This window comes from Neoarius graeffei, chromosome 8, assembly GCF_027579695.1.
Source record: "Neoarius graeffei isolate fNeoGra1 chromosome 8, fNeoGra1.pri, whole genome shotgun sequence".
NCBI lineage: Eukaryota > Metazoa > Chordata > Actinopteri > Siluriformes > Ariidae > Neoarius > Neoarius graeffei.
Window position 1 is genome coordinate 14502787 of NC_083576.1, and position 18833 is coordinate 14521619.

Consider the following 18833-nt stretch of genomic DNA (forward strand, 5'->3'; position numbering starts at 1 on the left):
TATTTCTTTTGCACTGTTGTTTGACTCCATATCCTATCCATGGTTTAAATATATATTTTTTTCATAAGAAATCCACAATATCTTAGTTAAAATACACATTTTAGCCGTGTCCCTGGGTTTTCACTCAGTCCTGTTACCCAAACATATTACCCCATCTGACAAATTTGGAACATTCCATAAATCATATGCTCAACAGGAAGTTACATCAGTTGTGTCTTCTGAAGGCCATGGGAAGACCAAAAGTTAGTTCTCTCATTTACTTTTCTGTATATTTGATGATTTTTTAACTTTGACTGATAAGGTCAATGTCAACATACTGTCCTGTTACTTAAATTATTTCTTAGATGATATTTGTTTATTTTAAAAATACAGATTCTTGGTAAATCACTAGAATGTGCTAAGTGTGGTCATGCTATTAGCGATGACGCCATGTGGCTTAATTCCATGTATTAGCTAATCCTAAGCTAAAAACTCAGTCCTGTTACTTTCAGAGTTTTGGTAACAGGACTGAAAAAAATGCAGCCATCTTTGACTTCCAAACCTTGTAACGTAGCCTGAGGTTGACCAATACACATTTTGAATAGTTAAATATGTGTGTTATTATAATCAGTGTTGAAAAGATATAACAAATTAAGTTTAATTTGGGAGTGGTACAACAAGCAAATGGCACCCATTCGGTGGAATGTCCCATATCACAATGACTAAATTTCACAGATTTTATGTAATCGAAAGGCCGTCTAGCTTAAAAAGAAAAAACACCTAATAATAATAATAATAATAATAATAATAATAATCCAGTTTAATTTTTAAGATTTACTACAAATCTATTTGGAAAGCATTAGTAATCCAGAATTACTGTCATTCTCCAGTTTTGGAAAGTTGCATAAAGCTCAACTCGATAAGAACAGCTTTGGTGAGACCTTCTCCTTCATCCTCAGATTATTTTTCTTGGATATTTTTTCTTTGCGTACTTTCTAAATTTTGACAGAATTTGGGCATCTGGGAACAATGGGAACAATGTTTATAGAAACCGGATGTTTAAAGGGTTAATCCATGTGGTTATGAGGGTCACTAGCCACTTCTCACTCTTGCTCCTCATTAACCTCATCTGCATTTTTATGGCATGTGTTTTACAGAAACTTTAACGATGCTGAAACCTAATGGATAATTACATGTGGAATACCTGATGTTCGCACGCTTGAGGTGAGGGAGTTTACATTTAATGGTAAAGAAGTGGGAATTTTTATTTGGCTAGAAATGGAGAGCAAGAGAGAGAGATTTAAAAAAGGCTGATGGGGGACACACTGTTATGGGAGGGTGTGTGTGTGTGAGAGTGTATGCTATGTGCATCCATACAAGGAGAGGTGAGGGGTGGGTGGGGGGGTGTAGAAGGGGAGGGAAAAGAGAGAGAAAGAAAGAAAGAAAGAGAGGAGGGGAGAGTGAGACTAAGAGAGAGAGACAGAGTAGACAAGCGTGAGAGTCTTGCTCTGTGTGTTGTGCTGCACATCTCCAACTTGGTGCTGCTGTATCCTCTTCTGGACCAGGTGAGCATGAGATCCAGTGAGGCATCTCTAGATGCACATCTGAGCGTGCGTGTGTGTGTGGCTCATGCACTCATGCTGTCTGCTGAAACCAAGGTGGAAGCCGACTCTTCTTCTTCTTCTTCTCTCTTTCATCCAGTGCCCTCTTCCTGAGTGATTTAACACGTGTTCTCTCCTTGACCGCTTCTGCACTCTTTCCCTCTCTCTCTCTTTTTTCCTTTTCAATCCAGTTTCTCGTTCTTCCAGTCCTTCAGTTCCCTCCATCATATCACTATCTGTGCTTGGATGCAAATTTGAGATTGAAATGTCAGTTGCTTTACCTGTAGCTGAAATACATGTGCTGCACTGCATGTGGTTCCCTGATTGCGCACTCTCCAACGCGTTCCTTCTTACTTGCTAGCAAGCACTTTTCTTTGGCGCTTCTCCTCCTCTCTTGGTTTTATTGCGTCTGGTTCGTGCTTGGTCAAGCGAGACGCTGAATGAAAAAAGGAGAGGATGTTTGCTGCTCTGCGTGTGTCTTCTCAGGAGGGCAAATAAATGATTGGTTTGCTTTAGGGCAGTGTGCAAAAGTTAGTAAACCCTTTGGAATTGTTGACATTTTTGCCTGAATTGTTCTTAAAATGTAATTTCAGGGATCTTGTATAGAAACTGCAGTGTTGAACAAATGGTTTGAACATGAACAATCATGGTGACTGCTGGTAAAGGTTAATAAAGCCTTATACAGTATTTAGTAACGAGTGGAAGCACTTTTATGGGCAGTAACCTTCAGCTTCAGCTATGGATTTCCTTTAGCTGTGAATCAGGATGGTGCATAAAATGAGAGGTATTTATAAAAATGTTCACGTGTATCGTAAGACGTTTTGCGTCATGTGTTTCAGAACAAATAAGGTCAAGAAAATTCATATTTGGCCAAGATTTTGCATTCTACAATGTGAATTTTTATTTGTATGACCTAGTTTGTGATTGATTTATTCCTACTTTGGATCCTATTTGGATCATATTGCATAACTTGGCATCTTTTGCGTTTTTTGATCAAAGACAGATGCCCTGCATAACAGTTTGACACAGACGTCAGTGTTTTCTTTAAAGGGCTGTAGTTTCCTTTCTGGAAACCCCTCATGAAAATGACTCAGTTTTAGTGAGGTTATAGAGGTCAGGATTTGCCTACAGGTCCCTTGTTGTCACCCTAGGGTTCCCAAGTTGGTGGATTTTATTGCCTGATTGTTGTAGGACGTCCACTGCATGGGGAGAGTAACAACAGTGTTGGATTGTAAACTATTTGACTGAGGGGGGTCCATGCTTTTAGAAGCAGCTCTTTTCTGTCTTAGAAGTTTCAGTAGTCTTTCTTCAAGCCATTTCTTTCTTCCATCCAGCTTGCATTGCAACAGAATTCTCTTGTGTTGATCAGGTAACCAAAGCTGTGGGTGGCGCGCTATAGACCAAGGAGGGTCTAGACACCTGAACTGAAGAACAGCTGACTCAAATTAGCCTCTTTTTTTTGTTGTTGTTGTTAAACAAGTCTTTATCCTAGAGCAGGGGTCTTCAATCCTATCCGCAAAGGGCCGGTGTAGCTGCAGGCTTTCATTACAGCCAAATTGGAGGCTCACTTGATTGTTGATTGGAGACGAGGGTGAAATGATTAAACAAGTGAAATCAGGTGTAGCTCCTGCTTGGTTGGAATGAAAGCCTGCAGCCACACTGGCCCTTTGCGGATAGGATTGAAGACCCATGTCCTAGAGGATTGTGTACTTTATCCACAGATGACTGTGATTGTTTAAACTTATGTCTGACTGATAATAATCAGGCAGTAATTATAAAAGGATGACTTTGTTTCACCCAGCTGCGTTGCCAAGTTCTAAATTTACATAATAAAATAACATTCAGCGCCAAAGTTTTATTGCATTAAAGGTGCAATTTTCCCAGCACTGCCATAAACACCATTATCTCATGCCTGCCTACAAATTTCAGCTGTTAATGCGTTTACTTAGAAATGCCTGCTAATCTCACCATAGGTCATGTTGCTAAAGATCTATAATTGGTAGTTTTTGTTAATGTATCTACTATCAATTTACAACACGGTACTGTATCTCAGTTCCAGTCCCTGCTCCAAACACACCTGATGCCCTCTATAAGCCTTTGTTTTATGTGATCAGGTGTATTCAGTATCTGTAGGAGTTTTAAAGCTAGACGGCCTTTCGATTTCATAAAATCAGTGAAATTTAGTTCCGTCTGAAATTTGGTCATTGTTTACTTCTGTAATATCTCACTAAATGTCAGGTCATTCTGTAGCTGGGAAGTTATTTAATTTGAGGGGATTCCCGAGCAAATAATGTGCATGAAATGGCTCGCTTCGCGCAGTCGAGCAGACAGAGGAAGTCCGTGTGTGCATGCGCAGGTTTACCTTCTTCTTCTTTTGGGTTTTACGGCAGCTGGCAGCCACAGTGTTGCATTACTGCCATCTACAGGTTTACCTTTGAGCATGCACTGACAGTTACATCATTCTGTCACTAAACAAACAGCTGATCAGACCGAGGTGCTTGCTGACCACCGATATTTATTAGTTTGGTCCTGCATTTCCTTTCCTTCGCAACATAACGTCTTTTCCTCTTGCTTTCCGTTACTGTATTCTGTCTTTCATGTTTCATTCATGTCCTCCGTTTTTCTCTCCTGTTTCACATTTGTATCCCACAGTGCCTTGCACAAACGGGGAAAGCCCACCATGTAATGCATGATGTAGTATCTTGAATTGGGTCACGATGAAGCAGGCAAAAATAGTGGAGAATTTAGGGCCACGTGGTCCTAAATTCATTAATTGTTCTGTTGAAAAGAAACTAATAAAGTTGGAAATCTGTGATTTGAATTCAGTAGCTTTCAGTCCAATAAACAAAACTAGTTGGGTCTCATGGAAAATTCTTTTTATGACCTACACTTGAAAAATCCGAAAGGCAGTCTAGCTTTAAAAATACCCATCTGATTTAAGTGGAATAACCGGCGTGAGTGCAGGAGAGATTTGTATGTGACTGAGATGCACCACAGTAAATATCTGCTGATCTTGCATTAGCTGGTCAGTGCATGAAAGAGATTTTTCCAAACCCAAGTTATAAAAATAAATAAATATGAGAAACTGATTCATGCATTTTTTTCAACAGCAAATGAATTCTCAAGATAGATTTAAAAAAAAAAAACCCGACACAATAAACACCTACAGATTCAATGCATTTATGTCAAATAATTTTTCCTTCTTTCTCTTTTTTTAAGTATTACTTTGCATCAAGCTAAAGGATTACCATTGTGTCAGTCTAAAAATATTGCTCGAGCTCTATCATGCTGTAATGTTAGCAAGATTAATAAAACATGGCTAAACCGAAGTCTTTGAGCCATGAATCAATTTTAAAAAAAAGTAGTAGAAAATTTGTCAATAGTATCTAAATGTAAATGGAAACTTTGTCAGTGCAAAATTATGTTTTTACTTTCATAAGGGTGAGAACAAGTGATGAGAGACAAAGAAAAGCATTCATTAATATACTCATACTTTACAATGTTCATTCACTCAGCCTTAGTAACATCCTGGTCAGTGTTGCTGTGATTTAAACTAAGCTACTAGTTTGTTTATATTTTAGGAAAGGGATCTAACTAAATTCATCGGAAAATATCCTAGGCAGGAACAAAAAAAAAAAAGTGTGGAACTGGGACAGTTCTAGCTGTCCCAATGATGGAATGATGTTGAAGTTGAGGAACTGTCAGATACCAGAATTCACACATAAATACAGATACAAATGTAGAGCTCTGCCGCCTCAGAGATTCTGCCTCACAGATCGATCCAGGAGCAGACAGTCACTGACACGGACACAGCTGCTCCGAGATGTTTCTGAGTTTATTGTAGGACAAACATAAGTATATAGTCACATTCAAGATTGTGTTCTAGCTACGTGATTGGAGGATGATGATTTAATTGACAAAACTAAGTAATCTATTTACAACCCCGATTCCAAAAAAGTTGGGACAAAGTACAAATTGTAAATAAAAATGGAATGCAATAATTTACAAATCTCAAAAACTGATATTGTATTCACAATAGAACATAGACAACATATCAAATGTCGAAAATGAGACATTTTGAAATTTCATGCCAAATATTGGCTCATTTGAAATTTCATGACAGCAACACATCTCAAAAAAGTTGGGACAGGGGCAATAAGAGGCTGGAAAAGTTAAAGGTACAAAAAAGGAACAGCTGGAGGACCAAATTGCAACTCATTAGGTCAATTGGCAATAGGTCATTAACATGACTGGGTATAAAAAGAGCATCTTGGAGTGGCAGCAGCTCTCAGAAGTAAAGATGGGAAGAGGATCACCAATCCCCCTAATTCTGCGCCGACAAATAGTGGAGCAATATCAGAAAGGAGTTCGACAGTGTAAAATTGCAAAGAGTTTGAACATATCATCATCTACAGTGCATAATATCATCAAAAGATTCAGAGAATCTGGAAGAATCTCTGTGCGTAAGGGTCAAGGCCGGAAAACCATACTGGGTGCCCGTGATCTTCGGGCCCTTAGACGGCACTGCATCACATACAGGCATGCTTCTGTATTGGAAATCACAAAATGGGCTCAGGAATATTTCCAGAGAACATTATCTGTGAACACAATTCACCGTGCCATCTGCCGTTGCCAGCTAAAACTCTATAGTTCAAAGAAGGAGCCGTATCTAAACATGATCCAGAAGCGCAGACGTTTTCTCTGGGCCAAGGCTCATTTAAAATGGACTGTGGCAAAGTGGAAAACTGTTCTGTGGTCAGACGAATCAAAATTTGAAGTTCTTTATGGAAATCAGGGACGCCGTGTCATTCGGACTAAAGAGGAGAAGGACGACCCAAGTTGTTATCAGCGCTCAGTTCAGAACCCTGCATCTCTGATGGTATGGGGTTGCATTAGTGCGTGTGGCATGGGCAGCTTACACATCTGGAAAGACACCATCAATGCTGAAAGGTATATCCAGGTTCTAGAGCAACATATGCTCCCATCCAGACGACGTCTCTTTCAGGGAAGACCTTGCATTTTCCAACATGACAATGCCAAACCACATACTGCATCAATTACAGCATCATGGCTGCATAGAAGAAGGGTCCGGGTACTGAACTGGGCAGCCTGCAGTCCAGATCTTTCACCCATAGAAAACATTTGGCGCATCATAAAACGGAAGATATGACAAAAAAGATCTAAGACAGTTGAGCAACTAGAATCCTACATTAGACAAGAATGGGTTAACCTTCCTATCCCTAAACTTGAGCAACTTGTCTCCTCAGTCCCCAGACGTTTACAGACTGTTGTAAAGAGAAAAGGGGATGTCTCACAATGGTAAACATGGCCTTGTCCCAACTTTTTTGAGATGTGTTGTTGTCATGAAATTTAAAATCACCTAATTTTTCTCTTTAAATGATACATTTTCTCAGTTTAAACATTTGATATGTCATCTATGTTCTATTCTGAATAAAATATGGAATTCTGAAACTTCCACATCATTGCATTCCGTTTTTATTTACAATTTGTACTTTGTCCCAACTTTTTTGGAATTAGGGTTGTATAACATAAATGAGTGATGAAGCATTGCATCATTGATTTAGACTACACTACTGTATGAAAGAAGAGAGACGTGCTGTACCATTACATCACCCGTCAGGATCATAACCTTATGAAAAGAAAGACATTAATGGTCAACATAACCTTCATTAAGCAGAGAGCAGAATGTGCAAGCGAAGATAAATCTCAAGGATTTAACTTAAGCAAAACAAGTAGCAATCAGGACAGCCTGTACCGGTTTCAAGAACAAGTAGCAATCGGACCAGCTTGTATCAGTTCAAGCATGCTAGACAAATAATGTATGGATATTTGGATCACAAAACGGATAGAGATAGTATCATTGCTTTCCACACCTCATGGCCTGAGGTAGTGGCTGACCTTCATCAACATGGCGTAGTTTAATGAAGCACCATATTGAACATAATAATAATAATAATAAATACTTGTCTCTATTAATCAAATCATTGATAGTTGCATGGCTTAATGCAGCAGTCTGGGATAGAAAGAAGACTTGATGTGGTCACCCAGCGAAGAGAAAATGAGGAGGCTTGGGAAAGGTGGTGCCGTGTAAACATCACTGTTTAGTTCTTAAAATTTCCTAATTGCTGTGTGCTTAAATTTCCGGACGTATCTGGAGCAGATTCTTCACGTGTTCCACACACAAATGTAATGTCTGTGGTGTTTATGGAAAGGTACTTCTGAGACGTCATACTTGTGGTTAAATCTTCTCTTTAAAGGATGAAGAAAGCCAGATTTACCCTAAAAGTAGGATGTTTTAGTCATTCCAGATGACTCAATATCGCCTCTTAGTTTAGTGTGTCTTATTTCTATTCTGGTCACTTGTACCTTTCAGCACTCTGAACTACATCAGACTGTTCCCTAAATCAAGCTGGATTACTCTGCCAGTCTCACTAGGCTATAAATGTTAGCGAAAAGGCCAGCTATGCTTCATCCCTTAAACATGTACGATCTCAAGGCTTAAAAGCAGAGCATAAAAATGGAAAATCTGTGGAGGTGAATGAGGGACGAAGTCTTTGATGCTGATTAGTTAGTATGAGGAATTAGAAGGTTGGTGTTGAGCATGGGCAGGTGTCTGGGTCTGTGGCTGGTGACCTGGTGCCCTTTGAGGCAATTACCAATTTATAAAGTGGCCCTGACAGACAGCGCATGTGTCCTGAACACTTGAGTGTGTGCTATACCACTATAGCTATGTTTTTACTTCATGCACACAAGAAAACACATGCAGATGCTCATGTGCAGGATGGAAATAGCTCAGTCATGCCGGCGTTTTGCTCTTGTCTTGCTATTTAAATCCAGTCAGGCAGTAAATCAGGAAGTGTGTGTAGATGTGAGATGGTTTGTGTGCATGAGAGATGACAGAGGGCTTGCCTGGATGGCAAACTGTCTGATTTATGAGCCTCGACAGACAGAGAAATCATTTCTACTGTCTACTATTGTCCTGCTTAGTCACTGAGCTCCTCATCTGGCTTTCTGCAGCTCATACTCATAACTTTTCAAAGCTGGATCATGAACTCTTTTTCTAAAAGGGATCAGGCATTACTAAATAGAATGAAGTCAACTTAATTGAAAAGTGCACCTAAGCACATTATGTACTGTGATTTGGCTCAGCTAAACTTCCACTAATATTTCAGTAGCTTTCTAAAACGGGCGCATGATTAAATGTGACATAACGGAATCCTCCACATGCCTCGGCTGTTTATGGTCATTTAAGGCTCGAGATGACAAACAAGTCACAAATAAATCCAGTCAGTCTACTCATGGTCGAGTGCTTAACAAGTGGCCAAAATAAACCGCTTTTTACAATCGCTGTCTTCAGCTTTTAATCACATAGGATTTGAAAGGCATTTCTGCAAATCAGACACTTGGTGTGAAGCTATTTGACACGCTCCTGAGTTTATTATAGAATCCTTGTTCAGAATTAGAGAGCAGCTCATTTGGATGGTTGATCTGCTTTCTGAAATCTTGCCAATTCCTCAGTTCAGTGAAGTATCTTAGTTTTAGTTCATCTAGAAAAACAATACTCCGTTTTCGGAAGGGAAATCAGAAAGAAATGAAACTTTGCACCAAATTGAAATATAATCCTTTCTCAATCACACGATTAACCTTAAAGTCAACTATGTTACAAAAAAGTAAAAAATAATAATAAAAAATATATAAATCTAATAATCTTCTTGGCCATTCAGACTTGAGGAACATCCCGTGTTTAGCATTTTTGTCTCTGTCCCAAATTAGTCACCCCAAAATATTATGAATAAAATTATCATTCTTCAAGTTCATTTTTTTAAACTTTATAGCATTTCATTTATATTTATTCATTTTTAAAGTTAGTGTCTGATCACACAGGACACAGAAACACAGCAGTGAACAAACAAACCGGACACATCCTTATTTAGCAACATTAGCTAAGCTCTAATACAGGGGTCACCAAACTTTTTTTCTCTGGGGGCCACAGTCGTTCCTGACTGTGGTGGGGGGCCGGGGTCGGGTCAGCTATATAACACAGAATTGTATGACCCAGACAAATATGACCACCAGCAGGCCTCATTGTGTAGTAGAGATTACTAGCCTGGCACAGCCATCCCCACTACTATATCCCCACTACTCTATCAACACTACTATATCCCCACTACTATATCCCTACTACTATACCCACACTGCTATACCCACACTACTATATCCCCACTACTCTATCAACACTACTATACCCACACTACTATATCCCCACTACTATATCCCCACTACTCTATCAACACTACTATATCCCCACTACTCTATCAACACTACTATATCCCCACTACTATATCCCCACTACTATACCCACACTACTATATCCCCACTACTATATCCCCACTACTCTATCAACACTCCTATATCCCCACTACTATATCAACACTACTATATCCCCACTACTATATCACAACTACTCTATCAACACTACTATATCCCCACTACTATATCCCCACTACTATATCACAACTACTCTATCAACACTACTATATCCCCACTACTATATCAACACTACTATATCCCCACTACTATACCCCACTACTATATCCCCACTACTATATCCCCACTACTCTGTCAACACTACTATACCCCCACTACTATACCCCCACTACTATATCCCCACTACTATATCCCCACTACTCTATCAACACTACTATATCCCAACTACTATACCCACACTACTATATCCCCACTACTATATCCCCACTACTCTATCAACACTACTATATCCCCACTACTATATCAACACTACTATATCCCCACTACTATATCCCCACTACTCTATCAACACTACTATATCCCCACTACTATATCCCCACTACTCTATCAACACTACTATATCCCCACTACTATATCCCCACTACTATATCCCCACTACTATACCCACACTACTATATCCCCACTACTCTATCAACACTACTATACCTACACTACTATATCCCCACCGCTCTATCAACACTACTATATCCCCACTACTCTATCAACACTACTATATCCCCACTACTCTATCAACACTACTATATCCCCACTAATATATACCCACTACTCTATCAACACTACTATACCCACACTACTATACCCACACTACTATATCCCCACTACTATATCCCCACTACTATATCAACACTTGATTCCTGGCACATATTTGTTTATCTTTACTAGTGGTTTGCAAAAGTAGTAATCGAGTCTTCACACTTTGTTTTAATTTGAAATACCACAGATATTCCATTTATTTATTTTCTAATAAAAATAACATCAAAGCTGTCAAGGTAAGAAACATTTGCCTAGTTGAGGTGATTGACACTGGCAAAGGTGAGTGGAAAATTATAAATTGTAGGTAGGCCTGTTGATATTATTAATAACAATTGTGTGCAGCACTTAATAAAGGCCAAATAAGTATGCCTATAAAATAAATACATTTAAAAAAAACAGTGAAATTATAATATGAGCAATAGATCAATAGATCACAGCAGTTGTGCTGTGTCCTGCATGTCATTGCTCTCATCCATGGCCAAAGCAAAAAAACTCGAATTCTGACGCTCTCTCATTCAGCTGGTCATACACGTTGTCCCCCAAATCTTTGGTTCACCTGGTCATAGTAGGTGCGGAGAGACTCACCGCATTGAGCGCATCCTTCTTGTTGGGACACACCTCCTCGGCCACAGCAAGCATGCATACTTTAACAAAGTCCCCATCAATAAACGGCTTTCCATGGGTAGCTAGTAGGTGAGCTACCTTATGGCTAGCTCGGACAGCAGCCTGGTTGATCTGGGTTTGGCGAAGGAATACATTCTGTTGTGCAGCCAGTCCGCATTTTATCCTCCGAATCCTGTCTTCTCTTGTTTGCCCTCGCAAACTAGGATACTCTTTGTGGCAGGTTTCATAGTGACGACGCAGATTATATTCTTTGAAAACTGACACACTTTCTTTACATACAAGACAAACTGCACGGTCCTTACACTGAACGAAAAAATAATCGGTGGTCCACTGTTCTTTAAAAACTCTGCACTCTCTGTCAGCTTTTTGCTGACCGCTAGCCATTTTGCTGTCCTGAACACTGACAGTTCTCTGCGCGTGCGCTGCCTGTCACTGCTTGATTGCGAGCATATGACGAAAATTTGGAAAATATGAATAGTTCATTTTATAACTAAATATCAATTTTAATTGATAAAATCAACAAAATACAAGATGCAGACATGTTATTATTTGCCAAAAAGCAATTTAAAAAAATAGGCCATGACCACTTTTGGGGACTGCCTCATAGGGCCGGTTCAAGTGGTGGGGGGCTGGGGGGCTGGTCAAAGGGGGGGTGGCGGGCCGGAGTCGGCCCGTGGGCCGTAGTTTGATGACCCCTGCTCTAATACATAACACTGGCCTAATGTTGCTAGCTAAGTTGTGAGCTTAGCTAATGTTACAATGTACATATTTTATAATGCAATGACACCCAAACACTAGCTAGCTACTGTTACAAGGTGAGTATTTTATAATGTAATTAAACCCAAGCACTAGCTAGCTAATGTTAGGCTGTATATTGTGTAACCCAGCAGCCAGGATTGTTAGCAAGCTTGCTAGGTCTCTTGCAAGCTAGCTGACATTAGGCTAACTATTATATATTATGTAACCAGTAGATTAGCCAATTTCAGTCGCATGTGTTAGCCCTCATGCTCAAGTTTTGGTTATTTTATATTTATTTATGTATTTATTTTTAGCTAGTGCAAATAACCCCTGTCTTTTCTATAATTAAAACATTAACAGCTTTCTACTCCAGTAAGCCTTTTAAATAAGCAGTTTAATTAAAAACAAAACCCACTAAACTTTATTTGGAACTAAAATAACATTTGTAACATTTCTCTCATCTCATCTCATTATCTCTAGCCGCTTTATCCTGTTCTACAGGGTCGCAGGCAAGCTGGAGCCTATCCCAGCCGACTACGGGCGAAAGGCGGGGTACACCCTGGACAAGTCGCCAGGTCATCACAGGGCTGACACATAGACACAGACAACCATTCACACTCACATTATTTCTCTCATTTCACATGAAAATAATTACTTTTTATTGTAAAACTGTACAATATGCAACTTTTTTGTCTATGATAATGTTTCACCAGTGTATATGAAAACCTGCTGAAAATCAAAATATAGATATTTTCAATATGGAAGGAATAAAACACTTGAGCATGCCATTATAGGAAAATAATCTGCAACAGGGTGTTGTGATGCAGCCTGAGGCAAAATGGAGTTAATGTTACCACTCTGAAGTTGATTAGTTTCCTATAACGGCACATCCTGAAGTGTTTTATTTCTCTTATACCACGGCAGTTTCTCATCTCATTATCTCTAGTCGCTTTATCCTGTTCTACAGGGTCGCAGGCAAGCTGGAGCCTATCCCAGTTGACTACGGGCGAAAGGCGGGGTACACCCTGGACAAGTCGCCAGGTCATCACAGGGCTGACACAGAGACACAGACAACCATTCACACTCACATTCACACCTACGGTCAATTTAGAGTCACCAGTTAACCTAACCTGCATGTCTTTGGACTGTGGAGGAAACCGGAGCACCCGGAGGAAACCCATGCGGACACGGGGAGAACATGCAAACTCCACACAGAAAGGCCCTCGCCGGCCACGGGGCTCGAACCCAGGACCTTCTTGCTGTGAGGCGACAGCGCTAACCACTACACCACCGTGCCGCCCCACGGCAGTTTCTATTTACATTTAATGCTGTGGAAAGTCTGTGAGACAGTTGTTTCTGTTGTCAGTTAATTACAGCAGCTATGAACAGTCATCCCTTCACCAGCCTCTCATTTTCTCTCTCCTGAAGTTAAAAAAAAAGAAGCCCAGCTTGTCATGTTACCGAGGAACCAGAAAGCACAAAGTCCTCTTTCCTGAAGACTTTCAACTACAAAGCACTGACACTGGAGACTCCTTCCTTCCTTAAATGTTAAATAAATGTCTCCTGACAGAAATCTTCCCCATATCAACGATTATACATTTTCTTAGCGTAAAAAAAGCACTTTTTTAAAAAAAAAATTAATTTACTAATAGCCTTAGATTATACAAAGCATCTGCCATACAAGTCCCTGTGAATGAGCTGTTGCCATAGAAACAGTCATGTATTTGAATGAGTGTATTAATATAAACCTGTTATTGGTGCTATGGTATAAAGTAAAATGAATCAGGGAAAACACTACTCTAATGTCTTTCTCATGCAGGATTCCTGATTCTTCTTTTCTTTCTCCTGCAGACGACGATGCCCTCTGAGCTCCTCATCCCCGGGTGGCTGCAGCACCTCCTTGTTGTGCTCCTGAAGCTGAGCGTCTCCTTTGCCGCCCCTCTAAAAGTTGCTAATGGGACAGCATGCACGGCTCGAGGCCCCGCCTCTTACATCCTAGTATTCACTGGCCAGTGGAGCCCGCAGATGTTCCCGAAACAGTACCCTTTATTCCGACCCCCTGCGCAGTGGTCCAAACTTGTAGGTAAGCTCAAGGAGGAGAAAGAACCTGTGACGCAAACCTTTTTGTGAGCCTTTAAGTGGTGGCAGAAAGGTAGACAACGGAGTGTTTGGTTTAAGGTTAGAGCTGCCTCATGGTATGATGAGTCAGGATGCTGAAGCCTCACAGCTGGCCTGTTAACCCACCCCAGTGGCACGTACTTCCCCCAGCACCTCCTCCATATGGGAATAAGGCAGTCTAATGAGGAAAGCAGAGAGAGAGAGAGGGAGGAAGAGCAGGAGGGGGGAGTAAGTGCTACCAGATGACGCCAAATACCCCACAGGTTCCTTGTATCCAAAGTGGAGGTTTAGGAAAGCCATCCAGAGGGGGGGAAAAAAAGGAGAGTTGGAGATGCTGACCTTTGATACCCTTTTAGATAAACATATTGCATATATGGCATCCTTAGTCCAGAGACCTGCAATGGCCATTTGCTTTAAGGACAAGTGCTCCCTGGTGCATATATAATAAGAATCTGTGTGTAGGGCGTCTGCGTTTTCCCAGCTCCCAGGTCAGGAGAGGATGCAGAGCTGGACAGATCTGGCCAAGACATTTAAAACATTTACAGTCGGAGGATGGAGGACGTTCGTCTGCAAGACTAACACCAGGTTACTGGAGTTTCTGCTCCGACAATCTGGCTCTCGATATCGCATGATATAATGGTTTGGTTTGCAATTATAGTCATATTAAAGTTAAACAGGGGTGCATGAGGATTTTGAGATAAAGACAGAGGTGGGAGTGAAAGAGAGAGAGAAACAGAAAGAGTGGGAGATTGCTGTGGGTTTGTGGTTTAGTTGTCTGAGGTCAGGATGCTTGGCTCTGACTAGTCATGTTTATGCCAAAGCCATCAGACTCTGCATGTGGACGGATGAACCATGTCATCACTGCCAACACACTCTCACTTTCTCTCTCTCTCTCTTTGCCCTTCCTCACCCCACTTTGAATTTCTGCCATGATAGTTTGTAGCTACATAACACACAGTGGGACATAAAGGATATGCCTAATGACTTTTAAAGCCACCATAATCTCTGTGTTTTGTTCCTCACAAGATTGTAATGAAAAGCCAAGGAGCTTATAGGTCTGTTTTGTTAGTGCAGTTTTGCGGTTTATTAACCAGGATAGATTTTACTTGCTTCCTGGAGACCTCAAATCTACCAAATGGTTTTTGTGAGTGTATAAAAGAAAAAAAACCGGAGTAATACAGGCTTCTGGAAAATAGCTTATGTGAAGTGCGCTAATGTTGGTCATGAATCCAGGTCAGAGTTTAGACTGAAGTACGGGAACAATCCACATGTAATACGGACATCTGCACAAGATTGTGTTTATATTCACGTTTTAGCCATATGTTTTTACTTCATTCTAATCAATACTGAGCTTTTACTTGCTTTTATGGTTGCAGGGAACGTTTTGACGTCTCCTCTGTTTTTACTTATATGCTAAGTTTTAGCTGCTCTGTTTCTATATAAGGTAGCAGAAGTGGAGAAGAATCACATCTGGTCTGTAAGTGTGCGCACGTGTGTGTTCTGTATGTGGATACTGAAAAGTATTGGGAACCTGCTGCCATGTGTGTATCACAGTGCAACTTGTAAATTTTAATAATTCGTTGGGATACCAAATTTTATTCGAAATCGATTTCATTTTTAAAAATTCAAGAAGATTTTAAAAATTTGAAATTTTTTTTTTTAAATGTTGCAGTCTCGGTTTTCGCTTAGGTTCTGCAGCTAACATTTATTTTTACCAGATTCACCATCTTTAAAGTTTGTAATACATCTCTCAGGATGGAAAAAGTTCTCATTTGTTCTCTCTTCTCTTTCTCCCTACAGCTGTCACCCACAACGAGCGGTACCGGTTGTGGCGGGAAGGGGCAATGGCGAGCCCTGGGGTACAAGGTTTTGCTGAGCTCGGGGTCACCGTTGAGCTTGTAAAGGAGGCAAAAGAAGCAAGGAAGAGGAGGGTAGTGGGCTCCATGTACCGCACAGCAGGCATCCCATCTGGAGTCGGCCACAGCTCCACTGAGCTCGTTCTGCACCCCAGGAACCCACTGGTACTTAATGTTTCCCTTAAACTGACCTGAAAGAAACTCCAGAATTTTTTTTTTTAATCTTCATCTACCAGACCCATTGTGTATGTGCAGTTACTTCCGTTGCACTGACAAAAGACAGAAAGCCATTTAAAGGAAAGACACTTATAAAGCAAGTCTTAGGGAAGGTACTGAATTCTGTCAGTGAACATTTATGTGAAATACAAACTTTTGTAGAACGCTTTCACGAATTGTTCATTCAAACATATTTAGAAATTAAGATCTAAACCAGTATAATTTGCTCGCTCAGAGATAGGGCTACTTTTTCAAAATGATGAATTAGCATTTACACTGTAGTTGTAGTTGGCCTATGTAACCAGAAGCACTTTTAATGTATTGCTCTATGTTGGGTTTTGATCTGTCTGTACCGAAGGAGGTTGAATTGACAAAGTATGAGGGAGGAATGTGGAGCTCTGCCACCGAAGAGATTCTGCCTCACGGATCGATCGGGGAGCAAATAGTCACTGACAGAGATACAGCTGCTCCAAGATGTTTCTCGGTTTACTGTCGGACAAACATGAGTATATATTCACATTCACGAGTGTGTTCTAGCTCCGTGATTGGAGGAGGATGATTTAATTGACGAAGCTAAGTTATCTATGTATAATGTAAATGGGTGATGAAGCATTACATCACTGGTTTAGACTACACTACTGTATGAAAGAAGAGAGACATTATGTACCATTACGTCACCCGTCAAGATCACAAGCTTATAAAAAGAAGAAAGACATTACTGGTCAACATCACCTTCATTTAGCAGAGAGCAGAGTGTGCGAGCGAAGATAAATCTCAAGGATTTAACAAACCAAAACAAGGAGCAATCAGAACAGTCTCAGGGTTCTCCAGAAAATCTGAAGTTGCCAGCTAAAAAAAAAAAAAAAGTAGTAGGCGGCTTTGGAATTTGTGCGCCTGGGTCTGAGGGCATGCCCTTCCAGACAATAAAATTTACATGCCTTCTTGTGCACTCTTAGCTAATAAATTACTAACCATTTTCCTGTAAAATACTTGCAAAATATATATGAAATTTCTCTCCAGATGTGTGTGCGCTTGGCTTTCTCAGTTACCCTCTGTAGTACGCTGCCTGGCTCTGTAACATAGCTACATACGCTATGGCGTGGTCACATGGTCCGGCTCAGCGCAGGAATCGATCAACAAATATGGCGTCGCTTCTGGTCATGCTAGACCTGAATTGAAGAAAATTACGCGGTGAAATAATTGGATTTGCAGCAAATTATGGGCAGTGGAGACGATTTAAATCGCTTGAACGTTGAAAGGCAAGTTTGTATTTTTTTCTGGGATTGAGTAGCCGGTGCAGACTGTCTGTGTAGGCGGAGAAAACCGCCGGTCTCTGGCCCTTGTGGACATCTCTGAATCTGCACCAGTTTCAAGAACAAGTAGCAATCAGACCAGCCTGTTCCAGTTGCAAGCATGCCAAGCATACATACATAGATAGATAGATAGATAGATAGATAGATAGATAGATAGATAGATAGATAGATAGATAGATAGATAGATAGATAGATAGATAGATACTTTATTAATCCCAGAGGGAAATTCAAGTATCCCTCTATTACTGGACAAAACCCAACAGTGACAACATTAATTATAGTAATTTTATTGAGGATAAATACACAGGTGATTATAGAAAAATCACACATGCTGATAGGTTGAGAGATTCGGACTATTTCTCGATAATCATCTCGAACGACTCGGCAAAATGGCGGTCAGTTCGCTTCGTCACCATAAGTGAGGAAGAATTAGGAAGTATGAAAGAAAATGCTGTTCCTAAAAGCACTAAAAATGCTACAAAGTTTGGTCTAAAACTATTCAAAGGTAAGGTGGGATTGTGATTTATTTCAAAACAAAGTATTTTATGTGACTCGGTGTCGATAAGTGACAAGTCTGTGCTGTGCCTTTATTGCATTGGCATGCCGTTTTTGAAGTTTGAAATGAATAATTTTTTTAAATATGATTTAACATTTTTTTTTTAAATAATCACCTGTGTATTTATACTAAAACAATTATCTACCTCAGGCTCAGTGAATAATTGTTAATTATATAGGACTTTTCAAAACAAAGTTACAAAGCGCTTTACAAGGATTAAAACATTTCGAGACCGAGGCGAATAAAATCAACAGAAGCAGAGAGCAGAAATTCAGTAATGTAGTTGGGAGTTAAACCATGAAGTGCTTTAAAAGTGATCCATAAAATCTTAAAATCATTTCTAATACTTACTGGTCGCCAGTGACAAGAGGCTGAAAGAGAGCTTTACAGTATGTAATCTTGTCTTGTTAAAAGTCTATCAGCTGTGGTTTGTACCAACTGATGATGTGAGCTTTTACTGGCTTAACCCTGAGTACGAAGATTTGCACAAATCTAGCCTTGATGAAATAAAAGCAGGAATGACCTTCATGGAGATCAGACCAAGAGAGAAGAGATCTGATTTTTGAGACGTTATGTAATTGATAAAAACACGATTGCTCAACTTTACTAATCTGTTTTTCAAATGAAAGGTTATTGTTGTACATTACACCAAGGTTTCTAGCAGCAGGTTTGGTATTTGCCGACAGGGATCCAAGATGTTAATGAAAAATAGGGATGGATTTTGGTGGAC

General features: G+C 40.1%; 1 protein-coding gene across 1 annotated transcript in view; it reads left to right on the forward strand.

The window, feature by feature from the left end:
• The first annotated feature begins 1454 nt into the window (after positions 1 to 1454).
• Positions 1455 to 18833, forward strand: part of spon2a (spondin 2a, extracellular matrix protein) — a 29983-nt gene continuing 12604 nt past the window's right edge. The window contains exons 1-3 of the mRNA XM_060926855.1: positions 1455 to 1544; positions 13896 to 14127; positions 15963 to 16183. Coding sequence (XP_060782838.1) covers positions 13902 to 14127; positions 15963 to 16183 — 447 coding nt within the window. The 5' untranslated portion in view covers positions 1455 to 1544; positions 13896 to 13901. The remainder of the gene's footprint in view (positions 1545 to 13895; positions 14128 to 15962; positions 16184 to 18833) is intronic.